The 23,126-nt window shown below is 42.9% G+C and overlaps 3 protein-coding genes, 10 non-coding genes and 2 pseudogenes across 17 annotated transcripts in view; 12 read left to right on the forward strand and 3 right to left on the reverse strand.

Moving 5' to 3' along the window:
* Positions 1-878, forward strand: part of LOC128755026 (calcium uptake protein 3, mitochondrial-like) — a 41,533-nt gene extending 40,655 nt beyond the window's left edge. For 4 of the 5 annotated variants that reach the window (XM_053858174.1, XM_053858170.1, XM_053858167.1 and 1 more), the window contains one exon: positions 188-878. In XM_053858174.1, coding sequence (XP_053714149.1) covers positions 188-286 — 99 coding nt within the window. In that variant the 3' untranslated portion in view covers positions 287-878. Of the gene's footprint in view, positions 1-184 lie in introns of all 5 variants that reach the window. The other variant, XM_053858168.1, reaches the window with a different exon arrangement.
* A 102-nt stretch (positions 879-980) lies between these two features.
* Positions 981-20,303, forward strand: LOC128755028 (zinc finger BED domain-containing protein 4-like). Its single transcript, XM_053858178.1, has 7 exons — positions 981-10,958; positions 11,027-11,144; positions 11,403-11,539; positions 11,609-12,079; positions 12,155-12,779; positions 12,850-12,926; positions 18,840-20,303. The coding sequence occupies exons 1-5, from the start codon at positions 10,890-10,892 to the stop codon at positions 12,338-12,340; spliced, it is 981 nt and encodes a 326-aa protein (XP_053714153.1). The 5' UTR covers positions 981-10,889; the 3' UTR covers positions 12,341-12,779; positions 12,850-12,926; positions 18,840-20,303.
* LOC128755132 (small nucleolar RNA U3) lies at positions 2,341-2,556 on the forward strand. Its single transcript, XR_008414074.1, has one exon. It is a non-coding gene; the product is annotated as a small nucleolar RNA U3 (small nucleolar RNA).
* LOC128755127 (small nucleolar RNA U3) lies at positions 4,324-4,539 on the forward strand. Its single transcript, XR_008414069.1, has one exon. It is a non-coding gene; the product is annotated as a small nucleolar RNA U3 (small nucleolar RNA).
* LOC128755076 (small nucleolar RNA U3) lies at positions 5,913-6,128 on the forward strand. The gene has a single exon (XR_008414021.1). It is a non-coding gene; the product is annotated as a small nucleolar RNA U3 (small nucleolar RNA).
* On the forward strand, positions 6,852-7,067 carry LOC128755124 (small nucleolar RNA U3). The gene has a single exon (XR_008414066.1). It is a non-coding gene; the product is annotated as a small nucleolar RNA U3 (small nucleolar RNA).
* Positions 9,103-9,318, forward strand: LOC128755114 (small nucleolar RNA U3). The gene has a single exon (XR_008414054.1). It is a non-coding gene; the product is annotated as a small nucleolar RNA U3 (small nucleolar RNA).
* Positions 9,429-9,517, forward strand: LOC128755080 (small nucleolar RNA U3; annotated as a pseudogene).
* On the reverse strand, positions 13,523-13,738 carry LOC128755103 (small nucleolar RNA U3). The gene has a single exon (XR_008414043.1). It is a non-coding gene; the product is annotated as a small nucleolar RNA U3 (small nucleolar RNA).
* On the reverse strand, positions 14,194-14,409 carry LOC128755094 (small nucleolar RNA U3). Its single transcript, XR_008414035.1, has one exon. It is a non-coding gene; the product is annotated as a small nucleolar RNA U3 (small nucleolar RNA).
* On the reverse strand, positions 14,930-15,145 carry LOC128755122 (small nucleolar RNA U3). Its single transcript, XR_008414064.1, has one exon. It is a non-coding gene; the product is annotated as a small nucleolar RNA U3 (small nucleolar RNA).
* Positions 17,431-17,646, forward strand: LOC128755110 (small nucleolar RNA U3). Its single transcript, XR_008414050.1, has one exon. It is a non-coding gene; the product is annotated as a small nucleolar RNA U3 (small nucleolar RNA).
* Positions 18,102-18,317, forward strand: LOC128755137 (small nucleolar RNA U3). The gene has a single exon (XR_008414079.1). It is a non-coding gene; the product is annotated as a small nucleolar RNA U3 (small nucleolar RNA).
* On the forward strand, positions 18,428-18,516 carry LOC128755079 (small nucleolar RNA U3; annotated as a pseudogene).
* On the forward strand, positions 20,303-22,858 carry LOC128755031 (zinc finger BED domain-containing protein 4-like). Its single transcript, XM_053858181.1, has 6 exons — positions 20,303-20,583; positions 20,652-20,769; positions 21,028-21,164; positions 21,234-21,704; positions 21,780-22,403; positions 22,474-22,858. The coding sequence occupies exons 2-5, from the start codon at positions 20,706-20,708 to the stop codon at positions 21,963-21,965; spliced, it is 858 nt and encodes a 285-aa protein (XP_053714156.1). The 5' UTR covers positions 20,303-20,583; positions 20,652-20,705; the 3' UTR covers positions 21,966-22,403; positions 22,474-22,858.
* The last annotated feature ends 268 nt before the right edge of the window (positions 22,859-23,126 follow it).

Here is a 23,126-nt window from a genome sequence, read left to right on the forward strand (position 1 = left end):
AGTGTGCACTTTTGAGCCACCATGGGTTCAGTAGCTGTTGAAAGAGGAGCTCGGAAGAGACATTGGCTGAACAAGAGTGTCATCTAATGCCTATGTGGTTCATGGTTATAGTCCTGTGCATGGTGTCTGAGAAGCGCGATGACATGAGCTGACTATGACAGCGCCTCTCTTTTCATTTCTTTACTAGGTGAAAGGTCCGCATCAGTCTTCCTTTTCCAAATGTGTTCGTAGCAAGGCCAGGAAGCAAGTGCACCAGCTCTGGCGGAGGATGGCGGAATCGTCGTAGGAAGGAACCAACAGACAGATTTGGAATCTCATCCTGAGACTTTTCTGGGCTCCTCTGCTTGAGTTCATAGTCTATGCATGTTGGGATAGTCTATAGGTCAATTTCCTTATATTTGTCTTTTCTCTATGGTCACTGATGTAAACACTGACCCACCCAAACTGAAGGAGCACAAATCTTGCTTATGTCAATATCTGAAATCACGCAACGGTCTCATGAATTTGCACTGTTTATGAACCTCAGCCTTATTTCTCTTTTTATTTACCTCTGTTATAATATTTGCACTGGCTCTCGAAATGTTCTCTCATGTAATCATTTTTATTGAAGAGATGTATAATTCTATTTTCAAGTCAATAGCAAAGTGTATTTTATCAGGACTTGAATCAAAGGAGGAAACCTGATTTTATTTTCCAATATATTTACTTGAATATATGCTTTCCTTTTATTTAGTTTTGGGGTCACCAAGATTAACGTTTTTGTAGACCCAGGGAATGCTCTGTACACAATAAAAAAAATCCACTTGCTGCCATTTAATTAATGTTTATGCATGAAGAAATATAAATAAACACACTTGGGCGCTGGTAACTGCGTGATCATTTGAGCATGCGCAATGACCAACTTGCGTAACAAAGTGCATCGACGAGGATAGTTTAGGAGTGTATTTTTTGCTTTGTTCGCGAGTAAAAGGTAAGAACAACATCCTTTGTTTTACTTATCAATCCAGCTTTTCGTAGTTCCGCGTATTTGTGAAGTGTGGAAGTAAGTGCTACCGAGAGAATAGCGTCGTCATTTTAATATTGACAGCGAATTTAAGGGTTATAAGTTTGCATTCTTTAAGATATTATTTAAGCATCAAGTTCAAGTCTGTAAAACTATATGAGTTGGTTGAAGTCATGAGACCGAATTTATGTTTAAGAACGAGGAAGGTCAGTGCGACTATAGTTAAGCTAGCTAGTGACTCGGAACGCGAGTCGTGCTTTATTGTGTATTTTAATTAACAATGGTGAATAGTAGGGGTTACTTAGGCGCCCTGTTTTGTTTTTATTTTACTTATTTTCACATTTAGCGTCTCCAAACAAAAAGTAAAGAAACGGCTCGTCAAGTTCCACCCATGACGTTGTCGGACATTTTGTGGTAAATACATGGCGTGACGAGAGTTTTAGTTGCTCTCCTTGTGTTTGCTACAAAAAGTGTTGTGAACGATGGCATGTAGTGATTTATGATAAATTAATTTTCAAACATATAAGATGGTGTTCATTTAGCCCAAATTATGACATAAATGTGTTCGACATGTTTTCGTTTTAACAACAAAATGCTTCCATCTGCTGTCCGACAAGGTGAAGTGCTAGTTTGCCGGAAGGCGTGACATGAAATAAACTGACATTCGGGGCTGAAACTGAAACATTAATTCTGAAGAGGCTACTGATGTATCAGTTGCGTCATTAATATTTAAGCAATTGTAATAACAAATAATGATAATAAATACCTAATAACATAACAATTCAAATTTTATAGCGATGCGAATAGGTAAATTAATTAAACAAAGGCGTTGTATAAACATATCATTAATTTATCCGTGGTCGTGGTAGTTGTATTTAAAAATGAGTACTGTTTGAAAACTGCTTTTTATCCGGGATACTAGGAAGGCGGAACCTTTCTCTGCTAGGGGGAAGATAATAAATGACGTACAGGCATCAGACACGTTTGCCTCTACTGAGATATCTGCTGTTAAAACTTTAGGCTGATCATTGCTTCTAAAACAATAGCTCTACCTGACAATGTTTCATTGTTCTGTGGCTGACTGTAAATGTAATTTTGTGTCTCTATTTTCTGGTTTTAATTAATTCACAGCGGTGGATTCGCAATGCATTGTGGGGCGCGGATTTCTTTTAAAATGCTCGTTTTTCTCCTTGTATGTACGTTATGGCAGCTATCTGGTCCGTTTTAACATTTTGGACCTGAGCGCGACAGAAATGATCCAAATATGGGTTTTGCTCAACCATCAGTGTAGTAGCTTTGTAGGAGGACGGGGTCTGCAGCTCGCCCTGATCCAAGTTAAGACTATACTTTCAGGGATCATTTCTATAGTATCTAACTGGAGAAATGTGTTTCTAAAGTGTTTGGTCTCGCTAACCATGATGAAGAGTCGTGATACTCCTTCCTGAGCGGGAAGCGGACAACAGATAATGATTCAGTTCATACGTCTGTTGTCATTGATGACCGTTCCTTACTTCCTCGTGGAGTAATGAGGGTTGGGGTATGATCAGAGTGGTTATCGGTTATTGTGTAAAGTAATTGTACCATCTTTGTGTTGTTCTCGTAAAGCAATAATTAAGCGTCGTAGGTGTCTGAATTACTTTAAATTCCCGTCCTAAACACGGTGTGTGTTTACTGTAAAATATGCTACGTATTCCATTGCTCGACTAATGTGCATGTCACCGATTTCATGAACCATCGGTGTAAGAGGAGGATGAGGTCGGCTGCTGACCGTGTTGAAAGTGAGGAGGGACCAAAGATGAGTCATAGTGACGAGTATGCTAAGCAGAATGCAAACCACCAGGAAGTCTTAAGTACTGAAGTGCTGGGTGCAGAGTGGCTAGCTTTTCCATTCATGGTTTTGCACGTGTTGCGACTTCATGTCCTCTCTAGAACCACCAAGTGGCCATTAATTGTACTACAGGCAGCACAAATAAGGTTACATGCCAAGCCATCGCAGGGAACACACGCCGGTTGTCAAACTGAATTTTGCGTGGTGCTGGAAGATTAGAAAACAATGCGTGACTATGATTTTATCAATGAATATGGCAACAAATAAGTCACAAAAACTACAAAATCACAAGTTTGCAACTAAGTTTATTTCAAAATAACATAGGACAGTGGAAGTAAAACTTCCATCATTCCATGTTGTTCCACAATTACTTACTATGATTTTCTGAGACAATATTGTTCAAAGACAACTTTGCAAACTCCCAGAACACTGAGGTCTGCACCCACAGCAGCAGGAGAACTGGAGTCATTGAACAGCACAGCAGTCTGGGACTCGCCATGTGTCTGGGTTTTTGATAACTCGTGGTTTGGCCTTTATTAGACAGATAAATGTCTGATTTTATTGACAGACATATTTACTTAAATGAACCATGCTGCGCTCTACAGTAACTGTTTTGACTGCCGCGATCTTGCAGCTGCGCAGCTGTCTGCATGAAGAGAGCAGCGAGGAGGAAGGATGCTGATTTTTACTAAGTTGTTGACTTGATTCCCAGACAATTCATTGGTCATTTTTGACGTCTGGATCTTGCATCCCTGCTAAAAATTGCTCATTTGTCAGTAATCTCTGTCACTGTGTTCAACGTGTGTGAGAGCGGCGTGGATAAATCAAGAGGCTCCGTATTCTGCAGTGTGTACGCTGGAGTATGATCAGAGTGATGAATGAGTTGCGTCATTAATCTTTAAGCAATTGTAATAACAAATAATAATAAAAACATAATTCAAATGTTATAGTGATGTGTATAGATAAATTAATTAAACGAACTTGTTGTATAAACATATAATTAATTTATCCGTGGTCATGGTAGTTGTATTTAAAGATGAGTACTGGTGAAAACTGCTTTTTATCCGGGACATGCGGGAGGCCGAACCTTTCTCTGCTAGGGGGAAGATAATAAATGACGTACAGGCATCAAGACACGTTTCCCTCTACGAAGATATCTGCTGTTAAAACTTTTGGTTGATCATTGGTTCTAAAACAATAGCTCTACCTGACAATGTTTCGTTGTTTTGTGGCTGACTGTAAATGTAATTTTGTGACTGTATTTTTTAGTTTTAATTAATATACAGCAGTGGATTCGCAATGCATTGTGGGGCGCGGATTTATTTAAAAATACACATTTTTCTCCTTGTATGTACGTTATGGCAGCTATCTGGTCCGTTTTAACATTTTGGACCTGAGCGCGACAGAAATGATCCAAATATGGGTTTTGCTCAACCATCAGTGTAGTAGCTTTGTAGGAGGATGGGGTCTGCAGCTCGCCCTGATCCAAGTTAAGACTATACTTTCAGGGATCATTTCTATAGTTTCTAACTGGAGAAATGTGTTTCTAAAGTGTTTGGTCTCGCTAACCATGATGAAGAGTTGTGATACTCCTTCCTGAGCGGGAAGCAGACAATAGGTAATGATTCAGTTCATATGTCTGTTGTCATTGATGACCGTTCCTTACTTCCTTGCGGAGTAATGAGGGTTGGAGTATGATCAGAGTGGTTATCAAATGTGATGTAAAGTAATTGTGACATTTGTCAAGTGTCACTTTTCTCAGTTAGCTGACTCATGCTGTAGTGGTATTGGGGGATTAGAGTGATTTGTCTTCTAAAGAACCATGCAGCAAAGCATTGTGGGCGTCCAGTACTGATTTAAATTCTCGTCTTATACACGATGTGTTTGCTGTGAAACATGCCAATGTTCCATTGCTGGTCTAATGTGCATGTGACCGAACCCACTGAAAGATATTTCCATGAACCATCAGTGTAACAGGATGGGGGTCGGCTGCTGACCATGTTGAAGTGAGGAGGGACCAAAGATGAGTCATAGTGACTAGTATGCAAAGCAGAATGCAAACCACTAGGAAGTCTTCAGTACTGAAGTGCTGGGTGCAGAGTGGCTAGCTTTTCCATTCATGGTTTGACACGAGTTGAGTCAGGGTGGGAATCGGACTCAGGCCTTTTGAGACATAAGCCGCTGTGTGTAATTCCACAACTGTCCTCCAGTACTCCCCTTGCTGCCGCTGAGGAGGTGTTGGTTTTCACAAGTTGAGAAAGTGGGAGTGGGGATGGGTAGCATGAAGAGTGCCGGTGCTTCAGACAGACATCACGCCCTAGTGACAGCAGCAGCTGAATCCAGATCAGACTTTAAAATCGAGTCCACACATGAAATTCTAATGAATATTTCAGAATAATTAAATCCAAATATTAGTGGAAAATCTGTTTTCAAACTTGTTATGGTGCAAATTTCACCTCATTATTCCTCCCAGTGATCATTTCCAGGATGAAATAAGATACCTGTAGGCTGGCTCCTTAAAACTGAATACACATATAAACAAGCCACATGAGTCAGTCTTCTGAATTGCTATTTGGATCCCCGAGATCTGGCTCCCTCCAAAGAGCCATAAATACATCACTACTGAGGAGTGTCTTGATACTCACTCAAAAATGAACATATTTTGATTACAATTTGATGTGTCCACAATTATGGTTTATTGTTGCCTCAAAATAACTATTGAATCATGGTAATTAATTGACGTCATTGACTCACATTTACCATAACAAAGATACTAGACTAGATACTAGATAGGCTTGAAGAAGATTCTAATGTATTATTGCAGATAATAAATGGAATTTTGGTGTTTAGAGTCAATATTCAACAATGGATTTGCAATGCATTGTGGGAATCCACAATCTGAAGCATTGTGGATTCATCCATACACATTTGTTTTCTTGTCGTATATTGTGTAAACTCCCAGGTAAACGTTAACATTTCAGATGTCCGTGTGACAAAAACAATCAAAAATAGGTTTTGATCAACCATCAGTGTAATAGCTTGGTTGGGGGGTGGGGTCTGGAGCTCATGCTATGTAATGCTAAGACTATACTTTCAGGGATCATTTCTATAGTTTCTAACTGGAGAAATGTGTTTCTAAAGTGTTTGGTCTCGCTAAGCATGATGAAGAGTTGCGATGCTCCTTCCTGAGCAGGAAGTGGACGACAGATAATGATTCAGTTCATATGTCTGTAGTCATTGAGGACTGTTCTTCACTCCCTTGTGGGGTAAAGAGGGTTGGAGTATGATCAGAGTGGTTAATGCTATGTGTATGACAAGATGATTTAGTTCTTTGCTGTAGTCATTGGTTTAGAAACAAGATGGTTGTTCTAATAACTCTTTGCTGTAGTCATTGTTTTAGGAGACGTTCTGAACTTCATTGTTGTGAGAGTTTTCCCCCATAGTGACTGTTTTATCACGATTACATGAAGTGCTGATATTACCATAGTGCCAAGTGGTTTTCCTTCGCACACTGCATGTGACAAATATGTATTAACTTCAATGAACCTAGTCTTCTCAGGGCTTCTCTTTCTTTCCTGTTCTCGTGATCTCCAGCAGAGCAGGGATCATGTCTGAGCGAGCAGCACAGACAGGGGTGCACTTGCATTAACTCTTTAAGGAAACTTATTATACAGTACAATAGTTACATATACACTACAAGCTTCAACAAACACATCGGTCGCACCCCCTTGGTATTGATACTATCAATATCTACCCCCATTTCAGATGACTGAGAACTTGTGACAGGTGAGACTTTGTGTGGGGGGCTTGTAGCGATGTTGTGAACGGGCTACGGACAAGTGCTTTAATGTTGATAAAATACCTGCTATTTCCTGCGTCTCCAAACCAAACATGATGCCAGGTCTCATTACTGTACTATAGAGCTTTGGTTTTACTCTGCGATGCTTTAACCTTAACATTAACCATCAGTGTAACAGTTAGGTAGGAGAATGAGGTCTGGAGCTCTCCCTGCCTGAAGTTAAGACTATACTTTCAGGGATCATTTCTATAGTTCTTGACTGGAGAAATGTGTTTCTAAAGTGTTTGGTCTCGCTAACCATGATGAAGAGTTGTGATGTTCCTTCCTGAGTGTGAAGTGGACAGAGAATCATGACTCACTTCATATGTTCTCTGTCATTGATGACTGTTCTGTACTTCCATGTGGAGTACTGAGGGAAGGAGCTTGATCTGAGTGGTTGTTCAATCATCTTTAATGGTAATGTTTTTAAATATTTCTATCATTGGTTGTCTTTGCATTAAAGCACCCCTCTCCAAACATAATGCATGCTCACATTACTGTACTATTAAGATTACTTTTCACTCTGCAATAGGGATTCTCCGATCAGGGCCGATCACCGATACAGATCACATGGATTAACAATGGATTTGTTATCAAAATTAGACCTGTGTACATGATGTGAAAAAAATGAGCTTTGAATCATTTTAATTCATACACTTTTTTATATACCTCTTCAAGGTGGCAAAAATAGAAAAACCTTCCTGAGTGCAGCAATTATTCTGTGAAAAGGACAACTGAAAAACAGGTGAATCTCTGGAGACTGTGCTATGTCCGTGAAATATTTACATACTGTAGCGGGACTCCGAGACAGAGAGCACTGCATTTATGAAAGTTTCCACTCCGGATGTTTCCAAAAGTTTCAGATTCAGGTGGCTGACGAACGCTACACCTGACTCGGCGACAGATCCGGTCGTTTCTGTTTCAGTCTCCGCGTAATCACCACCTGAGAAAGGCTGGTCAACTAGCTTGATGAAATTAACAATTATTACTGATCATTCTGAATGTCACGCTTGCACCCGCGGGTGTTGCTAACTGTCAGCTGCGCTAACAGCCTGCTGCTGAGGAACCAGCGGTCTCACTTTCATGAGCCCAGAAAACTCTCCGTGCTCTGTGCTGATGCTTCAAATGGTGTGTTTAATTTGAAGGCAGTTCCCTGCACAGCATTTTCACGTGCATGTGCTGCAGGATGCAAACTTTACATGACAAATTAAAAGAATCTTTACAGCAGACATGCTGCAACTTGGTGAGCAGCGGGTAGGAAGGAGCGGATGCGTCACAACCAGCGGGGCTTCATCAGAGCACCGGCTGTCACACGTGATCAGTTGTTGTGATCGGCATTCACCGATCATGCTGTAATCGGCCGATCATGTTCGGTGACCGATCGATCGGAGCATCCCTACTCTGCCACGCTTCTCTCACAGATCACCCATGACAATTCACTCCACTCATTCCAACGTGCCTGTGCTCTACACTTTGCCTCTTTTAATCCCTCCATTACTTTCAACAGTAACATAAACAGGTGTATTCTGTCTTGCTTCTACTGAGCTTCATTCCACTTGTCACCTGCTTGTACCTCCAACTCATCTTTACTCTCTCCCCAAATCTCTATTCTTTCACCTTCACCTTCTTCTACCGCTTATCCGGGGTCGGGTCGCGGAGGCAGCATTCGGAGCAGGGAAGCCCAAACTTCCCGGTCCGCACAAACCTCCAGCTCATCCCGGGGGATCCCGAGGAGTTCCCAGGCCAGACCGGAGACATAATCTCTCCAGCGAGTCCTGGGTCTTCCCCGGGGTCTCTTCCCGGTAGGACATGCCCGGAACACCTCCCCAGGGAGGCGTCCAGGGGGCATCCGGATCAGATGCCCGAGCCACCTCAACTTGTTCCTCTGGATGTGGAGGAGCCCTCACTCGAGAACAAGACCCCGAGATACTTAAACTCCACCACTTGGGGCAAGAACTCTCCACCGACCTGGAGAGAGCAAATCACCTTATTCCGGTCGAGAACCATGGCCTCAGACTTGGAGGTGCTGATCCTCATCCCGGCCGCTTCTCACTCGGCTGCAAACCGCCCCAGCGCATGCTGAAGGTCCCGGTTCGATGAGGCCAGCAGAACAACATCATCCGCAAATAGCAGAGATGAAATTCTGTGGTTCCCGAACCGGATCCCCTCCGACCCCCGGCTACGTCTAGAAATTCTGTCCATAAAAGTGATGAACAGAACCGGTGACAAAGGGCAATCTCTATTCCATCTTGGTCAAGTTTAATGATCTATTTCAATGTTTTGTGATTCATCATGAACAGCCAAGATGATTGATGTACAAATGGCTTGTTCAATGCCCATGTGATCGAACCTACTGAAACGTATGTTTTCATTAACCATCAGTGTAATAGTTTGGTGGGAGGATGTGGTCTGGAGCTCACCCTCCCTGAAGTTAAGACTATACTTTCAGGGATCATTTCTATAGTTCTTGACTGGAGAAATGTGTTTCTAAAGTGTTTGGTCTCGCTAACCACGATGAAGAGTTGTGATGTTCCTTCCTGAGTGTGAAGTGGACAGAGAATCATGATTCAGTTCATATGTTCTCTGTCATTGATGACTGTTCTGTACTTCCATGTGGAGTACTGAGGGAAGGAACATGGTCTGAGTGGTTCCTCAGTCTTGTAATGTGTGGAAAGTTGATATTAGGATTTAACTGTTTCTAACACTGGACACTTTCTTTGTGTCACAGTTACTGACTCCAAACCAAACGCCATGGCAGGTGAGTGTGAAGTGGACAGAGAATAATGATTCTGTTCATATGTTCTCTGTCATTGATGGCTGTTCTTTACTTTCCTTTGGAGTAAAGAGACTAGGAACGTGCTATGAGTGGTTATTCAAGTTCTTGAACAGTAGATCTACGTCATACGTGCTCTGCCCTCTGATGGGCTTCGCTATTGGCTACATAATCTCAAACTACATCAATATCAAACGACCTGTCCCGCTTAACTCCCATCGCCAGGAATGCCATGTTTATTCCATTTACAACTGGATCCACTTTTGACCAGTGGGCCAACATGGGCATCAAATCAATACTTGATAGGTATTGTGATGGAATGTTTGGTCCTTTGAACAAATATGAACAAAATTTTAAATGAGTGTGAGATATTTACAGATGAGAAGTTTTACTGCCTCTGACTCTGCATGTTTCTGTCCTGTCCACCACCTCCCTCCTTGATTCGGTCCTTGGGTGTAACACACCCATTAAACAAACCATAATAAGAATATATCGCTTACCAAATGTTCATAACCCCACAACACTTGATCATGTGACACAGAAGAGGGAGACATTGGGCGACACATATCTGAAAATGTCTGGCAAAGAGCTATAAAAAGAATCTATTCATCACCTATTTGCCTGTGTGGTCATTCAATTTAGGATTGTACATTGCCTACATTGGTTCAAATATAAGCTAACAAAAATTAGCAGTAATTTTAATTCAGCGTGCGATAGATGCCACCAGTTTCCTGCCACTCTGTTCCACATGTTTTACTCATGTTCAAAGCTCACTGTATTCTGGGACTCAGTGACTGGGACTCACAATTAACGCGATGCATTTCCCAGCACTACATAAGTAGCTAGTACTTTCCCAGCTGAGGTGGTATCATTGGGTGCTGTTTGAATGTCAGGCTTGGTAGAAGATCATTAATGACCAAGGCGAGGAAAGTGTAGCCTGACACTGAATGCCACTGTTGACAGTTTGACTATTACAGAAAAAAAGAAAACAGAATTAACTAATGTTCTTTTAAGAACTTGAACAACCACTCAGAGCATGTTCCTTGTCTCTTTACTCCACTCTCTTTATAAGAGAGCAAGGCAGGTTGGAACAAGTGGAGACAACTGTCATGGGTGATCTGTGAGAGAAGAGTAGCAGTAAGAAAACTCTATAGTAGTGATGTGTTCGCTGTGTCGACCCTTCGGTGCGTGTACCGAGTAATCTGGCAGCGAGTATATGAACAGCGCACCGAGAAATGTTCAAATGACGCATCTGATGACGTAGCTGAAGACGGTTGAAGCCTCGAACAGACCGTACCACGTGACCGGTTCAGGAAGTGGATCGAGCAGTTTAATTCCCGATTTAAGCGGCACAAAGCGCAATGGAGGTCCCCCGTTTTGTCACGTTTTGTGAGCATTTGGGACCGTTTTGTGAGCAGCTGTGTGTCGATTATCGATTACTGTTGTCATGGAGCCATCGAGAGAGAGAAAGTTTTCCCCGGTTTGGGAACACTTCAATCTCATCTCTGCCAACAAGGTAAGTACGATGTATTACAGATAAAATCGGATGTGCAAAAACATTAACGCTGATGTTTTCTTTATAAGGTGAAGTGCAGGTTGTGTTCGAAAGAGCTCAGATACAACAACAACACTTCATCTATGTTGAGGCACTATTGGGCCCTGCATGAGACGAAGGAGACCGGTTCTGAGCAGCCCAGCATCGGTGAACGAAATAAAAATAGTCTTTAATCATTGGAATTGCTTTTAACAATGATAACTTCAATAGCGTTGGTGGGAGTATTGGGATGAGTTGGCGCAGCGGTAAATGCGACTGCGTTAAAGTGCGGAAGTTAAGGTTTCGAGTCCCGTTCGAGGCGTTTGTGATTAAATGTTATTTGTTTTTCCCACACCATAGTGAGTCAGTGGTGTTGTTAAAATCTGATCATTTGTTTTCTAAATCAGTGCATTTTTGTGTTGTCAGATGATAGGAGTGGTGTGGACGATGCTTTGGTTGACATGGTCATCCTTGACTCTCAGCCCTTCTCCTTTGTGGAGGACAAGGGGTTCAAGAAGCTTGTTGCTGCTTTGAACCCTGGCTATGTCCTTCCTACCAGACAGGTACGAAGCTGTGGTCATGGGAAGAAAAGGTCATATTTGGTGTTTAAAACTGTGTTTTCATGTGCTTAGGCTTTGAAAGCCATGGTGGAGAAGCGGTATGAGGAGCTCAAAGAGAAGGCCAAAGTGTTGGTGTCAACTGCTTCAGCAGTTAGTCTCACATCAGACATGTGGACGTCCATCAACACGAATGCCTATCTTGCTGTGACTGGGCATTTCATTGACACTAGCACAACGTTGCAAACGGTTGTGCTGGGAGTCGTTCATTTTCCACAGTCCCATACAGCGGAAAATTTGGCCCAGGTGAAGTCCAGGCTCATGTTGGAGTGGGGCATCACCGACAGAGTCACTTGTTTAGTGACTGATGGCGCACCAAATATGGGGGCCTGCAGCCGGCACCTTCAATTGCGTCACACAAATTGTGTGGCGCATACATTGAACCTCTTTATTAAAAAGGCTATTGAGCAAAATCCTGTGCTGTCCAAAATCCACATTGATGCAAGGAGGCTAGTGGGATATTTTAAGAGTAGCACAACTGCGAAGGTGAGATCCTTCATTTCACCACAGTGTTACTGATTGTATTTTGCTATAATCACACATTCATGACAAATCTTACAGGAGCGGCTGAGCCAAATGCAAGTTCACATGGGCCAAACAACCCTGAAACTTGTGCAGGAAGTCGACACTCGGTGGAACAGCACCTTCCATATGCTCCAGCGGCTCCATGATATGAAGGAGCCCGTTGCAGCAGCATTGGCAGGCCTGAGGACCGAGATAGCGCCACTCACAATGGAGCAACTCTGAAAGTCCTGGCTCCCTTCAATGACGCTACTGTGGAGCTGTCTGAGGAGAAGAGGGTGTCAGGATCGAAGGTGATTCCTCTTCTTTCCATGTTATGCCATTCCCTAGAGGAAGAGGAGATTGGCATTCTTCAAATGCTGGAGTCCAGAGACATGGCAGAGACTCTGAGGCGCCAATTAAAAGAAAAACTGAACATCATACAAACCACGAGTGTGCACTCACTGCCGACGCTGCTAGATCCCCGATTTAAAAAAAATCGGCTTTCATTCTCCCAGCAGAGCAGAGGGGGCAGAAAAGAGACTTGTGGCAGAGTGTGCTGCAATTGTAAGGGCCACAACACCTACCTCCTATGCTGCCTCCTCCTCTTCCACCTCCTCTTCCCCCTGCTCCAGCTCCCCATCATCCCCAACCATACCAGAGGCTCCTCACTCTACAAGTAAAGGTATAGATGACATTTTTAATATTGTGCTTACTTGTTCTATTTTACTTATGATGCTTGTTTGTCTCTCTAGGCAGCAAACTGTGGCAGCGGTTTGACAAGAATGCCAGTCAAACACGCTCCAGCTGCACGGCAGACTCCGTTGTGGAGGTGAAAATGTACCTCGCAGAGCCTAACATTCATAGACATGATGATCCCCTCCGCTATTGGGGGGACAAACAAATGATGTACCCACACTTGTACATATTGGCAAAAAAATACCTCTGTACCCCCACCTCATCTGTCCCATGTGAAAGGGTTTTTTCAAAGGCGGGGGAAATTCTGTCCAAGAAAAGAAATAGACTAAGTCCAAAAACAGTTGAAAAAATTCTATTTTTGAATAAAAATAATTAATATTCCATTTTGCCTTGTGTGTGTGTACATCTTATCCATGTCTTCTCAAACACTATGTTTTATATTGTTGATGACAATCCTACTGGAAGTTTTGGGCAACACAAGCTCATGCTTGCAGAATCTTATATTTAATGTCCACTTGGTGGTGCCAGAGCGCATATGAACCTTCTTGAAGAGTCGACTCATGAGTCGAACCAATTCTTCTGAATGCCTCAGTGCTTCAAAAAGCTTCATCTCACCATCACTACTCTATAGTACAGAACTGAAACCTGCCATGGGGTTTGGTTTGGAGATAGTAAAACAGAAAGCAAAACAAATTAGATCATAATATTGATTTTCATCAAGTCTCAAGAACCACTCAGACCATGTTCCTTCCCTCAGTACTCTACATAAAAGTACAGAACAGTCATCAATGACAGAGAACATATGAAGTGAGTCATGATTCTCTGTCCACTTCACGCTCAGGAAGGAACATCACAACTCTTCATCGTGGTTAGCGAGACCAAACACTTTAGAAACACATTTCTCCAGTCAAGAACTATAGAAATGATCCCTGAAAGTATAGTCTTAACTTCAGGCAGGCAGAGCTCCAGACCTCATCCTCCTACCTAACTGTTACACTGATGGTGGATTTGGTTCGATCACATGGGCATTGAACCAGCCATCTGTCCATCAATCATCAGCAGGTGAGAAGTGGAATGAAGCTCAGCAGAAGCAATGCAGGATACACCTGTTTATGTTACTGTTGAAAGTAATGGAGGGATTAAATGCGGCAAAGAGGAGAGCACAGGCACGTTGGAATGAGTGGAGACAACTGTCATGGGTGACAGAAGCATAGCAGAGTGAAAAGAAAGCTCAATAGTACAGTAATGAGACCATACGTTATGTTTGGTTTGGAGACTGGTGCTCTGTAGCAAAGAGAACCAGTGCTCTATAAGCTGATAGTGAGACAAGCAATGATATGTTTTAGATAGGAGATGACACAAAAACAACAAGCAACATTGTTATTTAACAAGACTCAAAAACCACTCAGACCATGTTCCTTCCCTCTGTACTCCACATGGAAGTACAGAACAGTCATCAATGACAGAGAACATATGAAGTGAGTCATGACTCTCTGTCCACTTCACACTCAGGAAGGAACATCACAACTCTTCATCGTGGTTAGCGAGACCGAACAGTTTAGAAACACATTTCTTCAGTCAAGAACTATAGAAATGATCCCTGAAAGTATAGTCTTAACTTCAGGCAGGCAGAGCTCCAGACCTCATCCTCCTACCAAACTATTACACTGATGGTGGATTTGGTTTGATCACATGGGCATTGAACCAGCCATCTGTCTATCAATCATCCTGGCTGTTCATGATGGAGGACAAAACTTTGAAATAGATCAATTAACTTGACCAAGATGGAATAGAGATTGGGAAAGAGAGTAAAGATGAGTTGGAGGTACAAGTAGGTGAGAAGTGGAATGCAGCTCACTAGAAGCAAGAGAGAACTACATCTGTTTATGTCACTGTTGAAAGTAATGGAGGGATTAAAAGAGGCAAAGTGGAGAGCACAGGCAGGTTGGAATGAGTGGAGACAACTGACATGGGTGATCTGAGAGAGAAGCGCAGCAGAGTGAAAAGAAATCTCAATAGTACAGTAATGAGAGCATGCGTTATGTTTGGCTTGGAGACTGGTGCTTTGACACAAAGAGAACCAGTGCCAGAAAAAAGTCGATATATCATAATAGTACCATTTAACATAATTGAACAACAACTCAGACCATGTTCCTTCCCTCAGTACTCCACATAGAAGTACAGAACAGTCATCAATGACAGAGAACATATGAAGTGAGTCATGACTCTCTGTCCACTTCACACTCAGGAAGGAACATCACAACTCTTCATCGTGGTTAGCGAGACCAAACACTTTAGAAACACATTTCTCCAGTCAAGAACTATAGAAATGATCCCTGAAAGTATAGTCTTAACTTCAGGCAGGGTGAGCTCCAGACCACATCCTCCTACCAAACTATTACACTGATGGTGGATTTGGTTTGATCACATGGACATTGAACCAGCCATCTGTCTATCAATCATCTTGGCTGTTCATGATGGAGCACTTACAAACATCCACCACTTCGTCCTGTTCAGGGTTGTGCTGCAGCCTAACCCAGCAGTCATTGGGCGAGAGGCAGGAAAGCACCCTGGACAGGTCGCCAGTCCATCACACACCATTCACACACACACACATTGAACTAGATAATTTAACTTGACCAAGATGGAATAGAATTGAAATGAAATGGAATGGAAAGAAGCTCAGTCTAAGCAAACCGGAATACACATGTTTATGTTATTGTTGAAAGTAATGGAGGGATTAAAAGAGGCAAAGTGGAGAGCACAGGCAGGTTGGAATGAGTGGAGAAAACTGTATGGGTGATCTGTGAGAGAAGTGTAGCAGAGTGAAAAGAAAGCTCAATAGTACAGTAATGAGAGCGGACATCAGGTTTGGTTTGGTGACACGAGCTCTGATGCAGAGACAAGCAGTGCTAGAAGTAGTTCAATTAAATGGATCTTAATATTCTCATTTAGCATCATTGAACAGCCACTCTGATCAAGTTCCTTCCCTCATTACTCACGACCTGGCCGATTGACTGGTGCAGCCCAAGTGGTGACCGTGTCTGAACACATACTGAAGAGATGGTTTTGATAGTAGTCCATCAATCTGTCCAGTGTCCCGCATTATGTAAGCCACCATGTGTGGGCCATCAGGGCCTTCAAGGCTTTCTCTGCTGGCCTGAGCATAATCATGAGAAAACGTCCCCTACACTCTCTCACAGTATTCTCTTCATGCCATATCATCCTTTCTCTGGTGTTGTCTTTATGTTTCAGTTTTTACCAGGGGTCCTCCGATCATGATCAGCCGATATCAGTCTGATCGCTACATGCCTTTCTCTGCCAATCACCAGCTGCAGCCCGTCAGCTGAGTAGCGCCCCTCCCGCTGCGCTCAATCACAACAAACATGTCTGCCGTCTGGCATTATTTCACCATCCGTCAGAGTGATGTAAAGTTTGTAACCTGCAACGTGAAAGGTTTCAATACTACAGAATTATGGTGAGTTTTTAAAGCGTCTTGGATGGATTGACAATGAATTTGTGATCAAAATGATGAGACCTTCTGTGTACATGATGTGAAAACATAAATGAGGCATCGTACAGCGTTTTGACACTTGACATATTGTGCTGATACTGTGGCATTGAATACTGACACCTGAGATTGAAAATCCCTGCAGGCAACCTACTGGACAGACAGATGACCTACTGTATACAATCGCCTTTGCATTCATATTGAATGATTCCATATCTTTAAAAAATGTATCATGTTGTGAAAAATGTGGAAATACCGTGAATGAGGATGCTTGCGGATTTTCTGTTTTTCCAAATTTCTATTAGAAAAAAAATGGTTCCCAATAGTTTTTAGATTTTCTTTATATATGTCTTTTGTGTTTCTTGAAAAAGAGAATGTGAACTAAGAGGTACCTAGAAATGAATTAGAAATAGAATGGAACAAGACAAGCTGAAAATCTCAGTGTAAAGATTGGAATAAATACATAATTCTCTGACAGGAGATCAAAAGACAACTTGCATTTCCCCCTGGAGCTGCTCCATAATCCACAAAGACATTCACAAGGAACCGTGAGGATAGATTGTATCAGCAGTTACATCCTGTTGACAGATGCACTTCCTTATAAATCATCAACTTGTCACAGTTTGGCACATTTTTGCTGAGTTGACACAGTCACCGATGCTGAGATTGCTCTGGGAGCTCTGCACGTGCACCTGTGCATCACTGTTGCGGGACCCATCACTACAATAGAGCTTTCTTTTCACTCTGCTGCGCTTCTCTCACACATCACCCAAGACAGTTGTCTCCACTCATTCCAACCTGCCTGTGCTCTCCACTTTGCCTCTTTTAATCCCTCCATTACTTTCAACAGTGACATAAACAGATGTAGTTCTCTCTTGCTTCTACTGAGCTTCATTCCACTTCTCACCTACTTGTGCCTCCAACTCATCTTTACTCTCTCTCCCAATCTCTATTCCATCTTGGTCAAATTAATTGATCTATTTCAAAGTTTTGTCCTCCATCATGAACAGCCAGGATGATTGATGGACAGATGGCTGGTTCAATGTCCATGTGATCAAACCAAATCCACCATCAGTGTAATAGATTGGTAGGAGGATGAGGTCTGGAGCTCTCCCTGCCTGAAGTTAAGACTATACTTTCAGGGATCATTTCTATAGTTCTTGACTGGACAAATGTGTTTCTAAAGTGTTTGGTCTCGCTAACCACGATGAAGAGTTGTGATGTTCCTTCCTGAGTGTGAAGTGGACAGAGAATCATGACTCACTTCATATGTTCTCTGTCATTGATGACTGTTCTGTACTTCCATGTGGAGTACTGAGGGAAGGAGCATGATCTGAGTGGTTTTTGAGTTTTGTTAAATAACAATGTTGTTTTTGTGTCATGTTCTATCTAAAACATATCATTGCTTGTCTCACTACCAGCTTATAGAGCACTGGTTCTCTTTGTGTCACAGCACCAGTCTCCAAGCCAAACATAGTGCATCGTCTCATTACTGTATTATTGAGCTTTCTTTTCACTCTGCTAGGCTTCTCTCACAGATCACCCAAGACAGTTGTCTCCAATCATTCCAACCTGCCTGTGATCTCCTCTTTGCCTCTTTTAATCCCTCCATTACTTTCAACAGTAACATAAACAGGTGTATCCTGCATTGCTTCTGCTGAGCTTCATTCCACTTCTCACCTGCTGATGATTGATAGACAGATGGCTGGTTCAATGCCCATGTGATCAAACCAAATCCACCATCAGTGTAATAGTTTGGTAGGAGGATGAGGTCTGGAGCTCTGCCAGCCTGAAGTTAAGACTATACTTTCAGGGATCATTTCTATAGTTCTTGACTGGAGAAATGTGTTTCTAAAGTGTTTGGTCTCACTAACCACGATGAAGAGTTGTGATGTTCCTTCATGAGTGTGAAGTGGACAGAGACTCATGACTCACTACATATGTTCTCTGTCATTGATGACTGTTCTGTACTTCTATGTAGAGTACTGAGGGAAGGAACATGGTCTGAGTGGTTCCTCAGTCTTGTAATATGTGGAAAGTCAATATTAGGGTTTAACTATTTCTAACACTGGACACTTTCTTTGTGTCACAGTTACTGACTCCAAACCAAACGCCATGGCAGGTGAGTGTGAAGTGGACAGAGAATAATGATTCTGTTCATATGTTCTCTGTCATTGATGACTGTTCTTTACTTTCCTTTGGAGTAAAGAGACAAGGAACGTGCTATGAGTGGTTATTCAAGTTCTTGAACAGTAGATCTACGTCATACGTGCTCTGCCCTCTGATGGGCTTCGCTATTGGCTACCTATCTGACATTCTGGGACTCGGCAGACCGTGTAATGACGGGAGTGACTCTCCGATGCGTCCCGCGTTATGTACACGTGTTCACGAACGCGTCTCTGACAGGTGGGGGGTATGGACCTGTGCAGTGTGGGGGGTGCCTGGACGGGACCCCCGCGTCACAACACACTTTTAGTTTTTCTTTATTTACCTTACGCTTCTCACATTAACTTACATTTCTTCTTTTCTGTCCAGGAAAAAGATATGACATAAGCACATGGCCCGTACATGTCACAGGGCTTCAGTGACCACCATGGACTCCAGTCAGCAGTCCTGGCCAGGGGTTGGCCAACTGCACAGGCCAAGACAGCAATGCAGCACTGCAGAGGACCATTCCTGTATATTGGACTGCGATTGAGAAGGTGGCGAACAGGAACTGTGCACAGGTATCTTTAACACCTACTGATATATCATATCAACTAGTTTCATGTCACATGACCAACATGATGATTCACTGTTCTATTCACTGACAATTTCAAATCTGACCGTGACTGTTTCTGATTTTCAGTCTTTCAGTCTTTAGTGCTGCTGAGGCAGAGTCCGCAATGCGACCCAAATCTGCTCCATGACATTCAACGGCCTCCTTAAAAGTTTAAATGCTGTCAAACGATCAATCAAACGACCTGTCCCGCTTAACTCCCATCGCCAGGAATGCCATGTTTATTCCATTTACAACTGGATCCACTTTTGACCAGTGGGCCAACATGGGCATCAAATCAATACTTGATAGGTATTGTGATGGAATGTTTGGTCCTTTGAACAAATATGAACAAAATTTTAAATGAGTGTGAGATATTTACAGATGAGAAGTTTTACTGCCTCTGACTCTGCATGTTTCTGTCCTGTCCACCACCTCCCTCCTTGATTCGGTCCTTGGGTGTAACACACCCATTAAACAAACCATAATAAGAATATATCGCTTACCAAATGTTCATAACCCCACAACACTTGATCATGTGACACAGAAGAGGGAGACATTGGGCGACACATATCTGAAAATGTCTGGCAAAGAGCTATAAAAAGAATCTATTCATCACCTATTTGCCTGTGTGGTCATTCAATTTAGGATTGTACATTGCCTACATTGGTTCAAATATAAGCTAACAAAAATTAGCAGTAATTTTAATTCAGCGTGCGATAGATGCCACCAGTTTCCTGCCACTCTGTTCCACATGTTTTACTCATGTTCAAAGCTCACTGTATTCTGGGACTCAGTGACTGGGACTCACAATTAACGCGATGCATTTCCCAGCACTACATAAGTAGCTAGTACTTTCCCAGCTGAGGTGGTATCATTGGGTGCTGTTTGAATGTCAGGCTTGGTAGAAGATCATTAATGACCAAGGCGAGGAAAGTGTAGCCTGACACTGAATGCCACTGTTGACAGTTTGACTATTACAGAAAAAAAGAAAACAGAATTAACTAATGTTCTTTTAAGAACTTGAACAACCACTCAGAGCATGTTCCTTGTCTCTTTACTCCACTCTCTTTATAAGAGAGCAAGGCAGGTTGGAACAAGTGGAGACAACTGTCATGGGTGATCTGTGAGAGAAGAGTAGCAGTAAGAAAACTCTATAGTAGTGATGTGTTCGCTGTGTTGACCCTTCGGTGCGTGTACCGAGTAATCTGGCAGTGAGTATATGAACAGCGCACCGAGAAATGTTCAAATGACGTATCTGATGACGTAGCTGAAGACGGTCGAAGCCTCGAACAGACCGTACCACGTGACCGGTTCAGGAAGTGGATCGAGCAGTTCAATTCCCGATTTAAGCGGCACAAAGCGCAATGGAGGTCCCCCGTTTTGTCACGTTTTGTGAGCATTTGGGACCGTTTTGTGAGCAGCTGTGTGTCGATTATCGATTACTGTTGTCATGGAGCCATCGAGAGAGAGAAAGTTTCCCCGGTTTGGGAACACTTCAATCTCATCTCTGCCAACAAGGTAAGTACAATGTATTACAGATGAAATCGGATGTGCAAAAACATTAACGCTGATGTTTTCTTTATAAGGTGAAGTGCAGGTTGTGTTCGAAAGAGCTCAGATACAACAACAACACTTCATCTATGTTGAGGCACTATTGGGCCCTGCATGAGACGAAGGAGACCGGTCCTGAGCAGCCCAGCATCGGTGAACGAAATAAAAATAGTCTTTAATCGTTGGAATTGCTTTTAACAATGATAACTTCAATAGCGTTGGTGGGAGTATCGGGATGAGTTGGCGCAGTGGTAAATGCGACTGCGTTAAAGTGCGGAAGTTAAGGTTTCGAGTCCCGTTCGAGGCGTTTGTGATTAAGTGTTATTTGTTTTTCCCACACCATAGTGAGTCAGTGGTGTTGTTAAAATCTGATCGTTTGTTTTCTAAATCAGTGCATTTTTGTGTTGTCAGATGATAGGAGTGGTGTGGACGATGCTTTGGTTGACATGGTCATCCTTGACTCTCAGCCCTTCTCCTTTGTGGAGGACAAGGGGTTCAAGAAGCTTGTTGCTGCTTTGAACCCTGGCTATGTTCTTCCTACCAGACAGGTACGAAGCTGTGGTCATGGGAAGAAAAGGTCATATTTGGTGTTTAAAACTGTGTTTTCATGTGCTTAGGCTTTGAAAGCCATGGTGGAGAAGCGGTATGAGGAGCTCAAAGAGAAGGCCAAAGTGTTGGTGTCAACTGCTTCAGCAGTTAGTCTCACATCAGACATGTGGACGTCCATCAACACGGATGCCTGTCTGGCTGTGACTGGGCATTTCATTGACACTAGCACAACGTTGCAAACGGTTGTGCTGGGAGTCGTTCATTTTCCGCAGTCCCATACAGCGGAAAATTTGGCCCAGGTGAAGTCCAGGCTCATGTTGGAGTGGGGCATCACCGACAGAGTCACTTGTTTAGTGACTGATGGCGCACCAAATATGGGGGCCTGCAGCCGGCACCTTCAATTGCGTAACACAAATTGTGTGGCGCATACATTGAACCTCTTTATTAAAAAGGCTATTGAGCAAAATCCTGTGCTGTCCAAAATCCGCATTGATGCAAGGAGGCTAGTGGGATATTTTAAGAGCAGCACAACTGCGAAGGTGAGATCCTTCATTTCACCACAGTGTTACTGATTGTATTTTGCTATAATCACACATTCATGACAAATCTTACAGGAGCGGCTGAGCCAAATGCAAGTTCACATGGGCCAAACAACCCTGAAACTTGTGCAAGAGGTCGACACTCGGTGGAACAGCACCTTCCATATGCTCCAGCGGCTCCATGATATGAAGGAGCCCGTTGGAGCAGCATTGGCAGGCCTGAGGACCGAGATAGCGCCACTCACAATGGAGCAACTCTGAAAGTCCTGGCTCCCTTCAATGACGCTACTGTGGAGCTGTCTGAGGAGAAGAGGGTGTCAGGATCGAAGGTGATTCCCCTTCTTTCCATGTTATGCCATTCCCTAGAGGAAGAGGAGATTGGCATTCTTCAAATGCTGGAGTCCAGAGACATGGCAGAGACTCTGAGGCACCAATTAAAAGACAGACTTAACATCATACAAACCATGAGTGTGCACTCACTGCCGACGCTGCTAGATCCCCGATTTAAAAAAATCGGCTTTCATTCTCCCAGCAGAGCAGAGGGGGCAGAAAAGAGACTTGTGGCAGAGTGTGCTGCAATTGTAAGGGCCACAACACCTACCTCCTCTGCTGCCTCCTCCTCTTCCACCTCCTCTTCCCCCTGCTCCAGCTCCCCATCATCCCCAACCATACCAGAGGCTCCTCACTCTACAAGTAAAGGTATAGATTACATTTTTAATATTGTGCTTACTTGTTGTATTTTACTTATGATGCTTGTTTGTCTCTCTAGGCAGCAAACTGTGGCAGTGGTTTGACAAGAATGCCAGTCAAACACGCTCCAGCTGCACGGCAGACTCCATTGTGGAGGTGAAAATGTACCTCGCAGAGCCTAACATTCGTAGACATGATGATCCCCTCCGCTATTGGGGGGACAAACAAATGATATACCCACACTTGTACACTTTGGCAAAAAAATACCTGTGTACCCCCACCTCATCTGTCCCATGTGAAAGGGTTTTTTCAAAGGCGGGGGAAATTCTGTCCAAGAAAAGAAATAGACTAAGTCCAAAAACAGTTGAAAAAATTCTATTTTTGAATAAAAATAATTAATATTCCATTTTGCCTTGTGTGTGTGTACATCTTATCCATGTCTTCTCAAACACTATGTTTTATATTGTTGATGACAATCCTACTGGAAGTTTTGGGCAACACAAGCTCATGCTTGCAGAATCTTATATTTAATGTCCACTTGGTGGTGCCAGAGCGCATATGAACCTTCTTGAAGAGTCGACTCATGAGTCGAACCAATTCTTCTGAATGCCTCAGTGCTTCAAAAAGCTTCATCTCACCATCACTACTCTATAGTACAGAACTGAAACCTGCCATGGGGTTTCGTTTGGAGATATTAAAACAGAGAGCAAAACAAATTAGATCATAATATTG

This window comes from Synchiropus splendidus, chromosome 2, assembly GCF_027744825.2.
Source record: "Synchiropus splendidus isolate RoL2022-P1 chromosome 2, RoL_Sspl_1.0, whole genome shotgun sequence".
NCBI lineage: Eukaryota > Metazoa > Chordata > Actinopteri > Syngnathiformes > Callionymidae > Synchiropus > Synchiropus splendidus.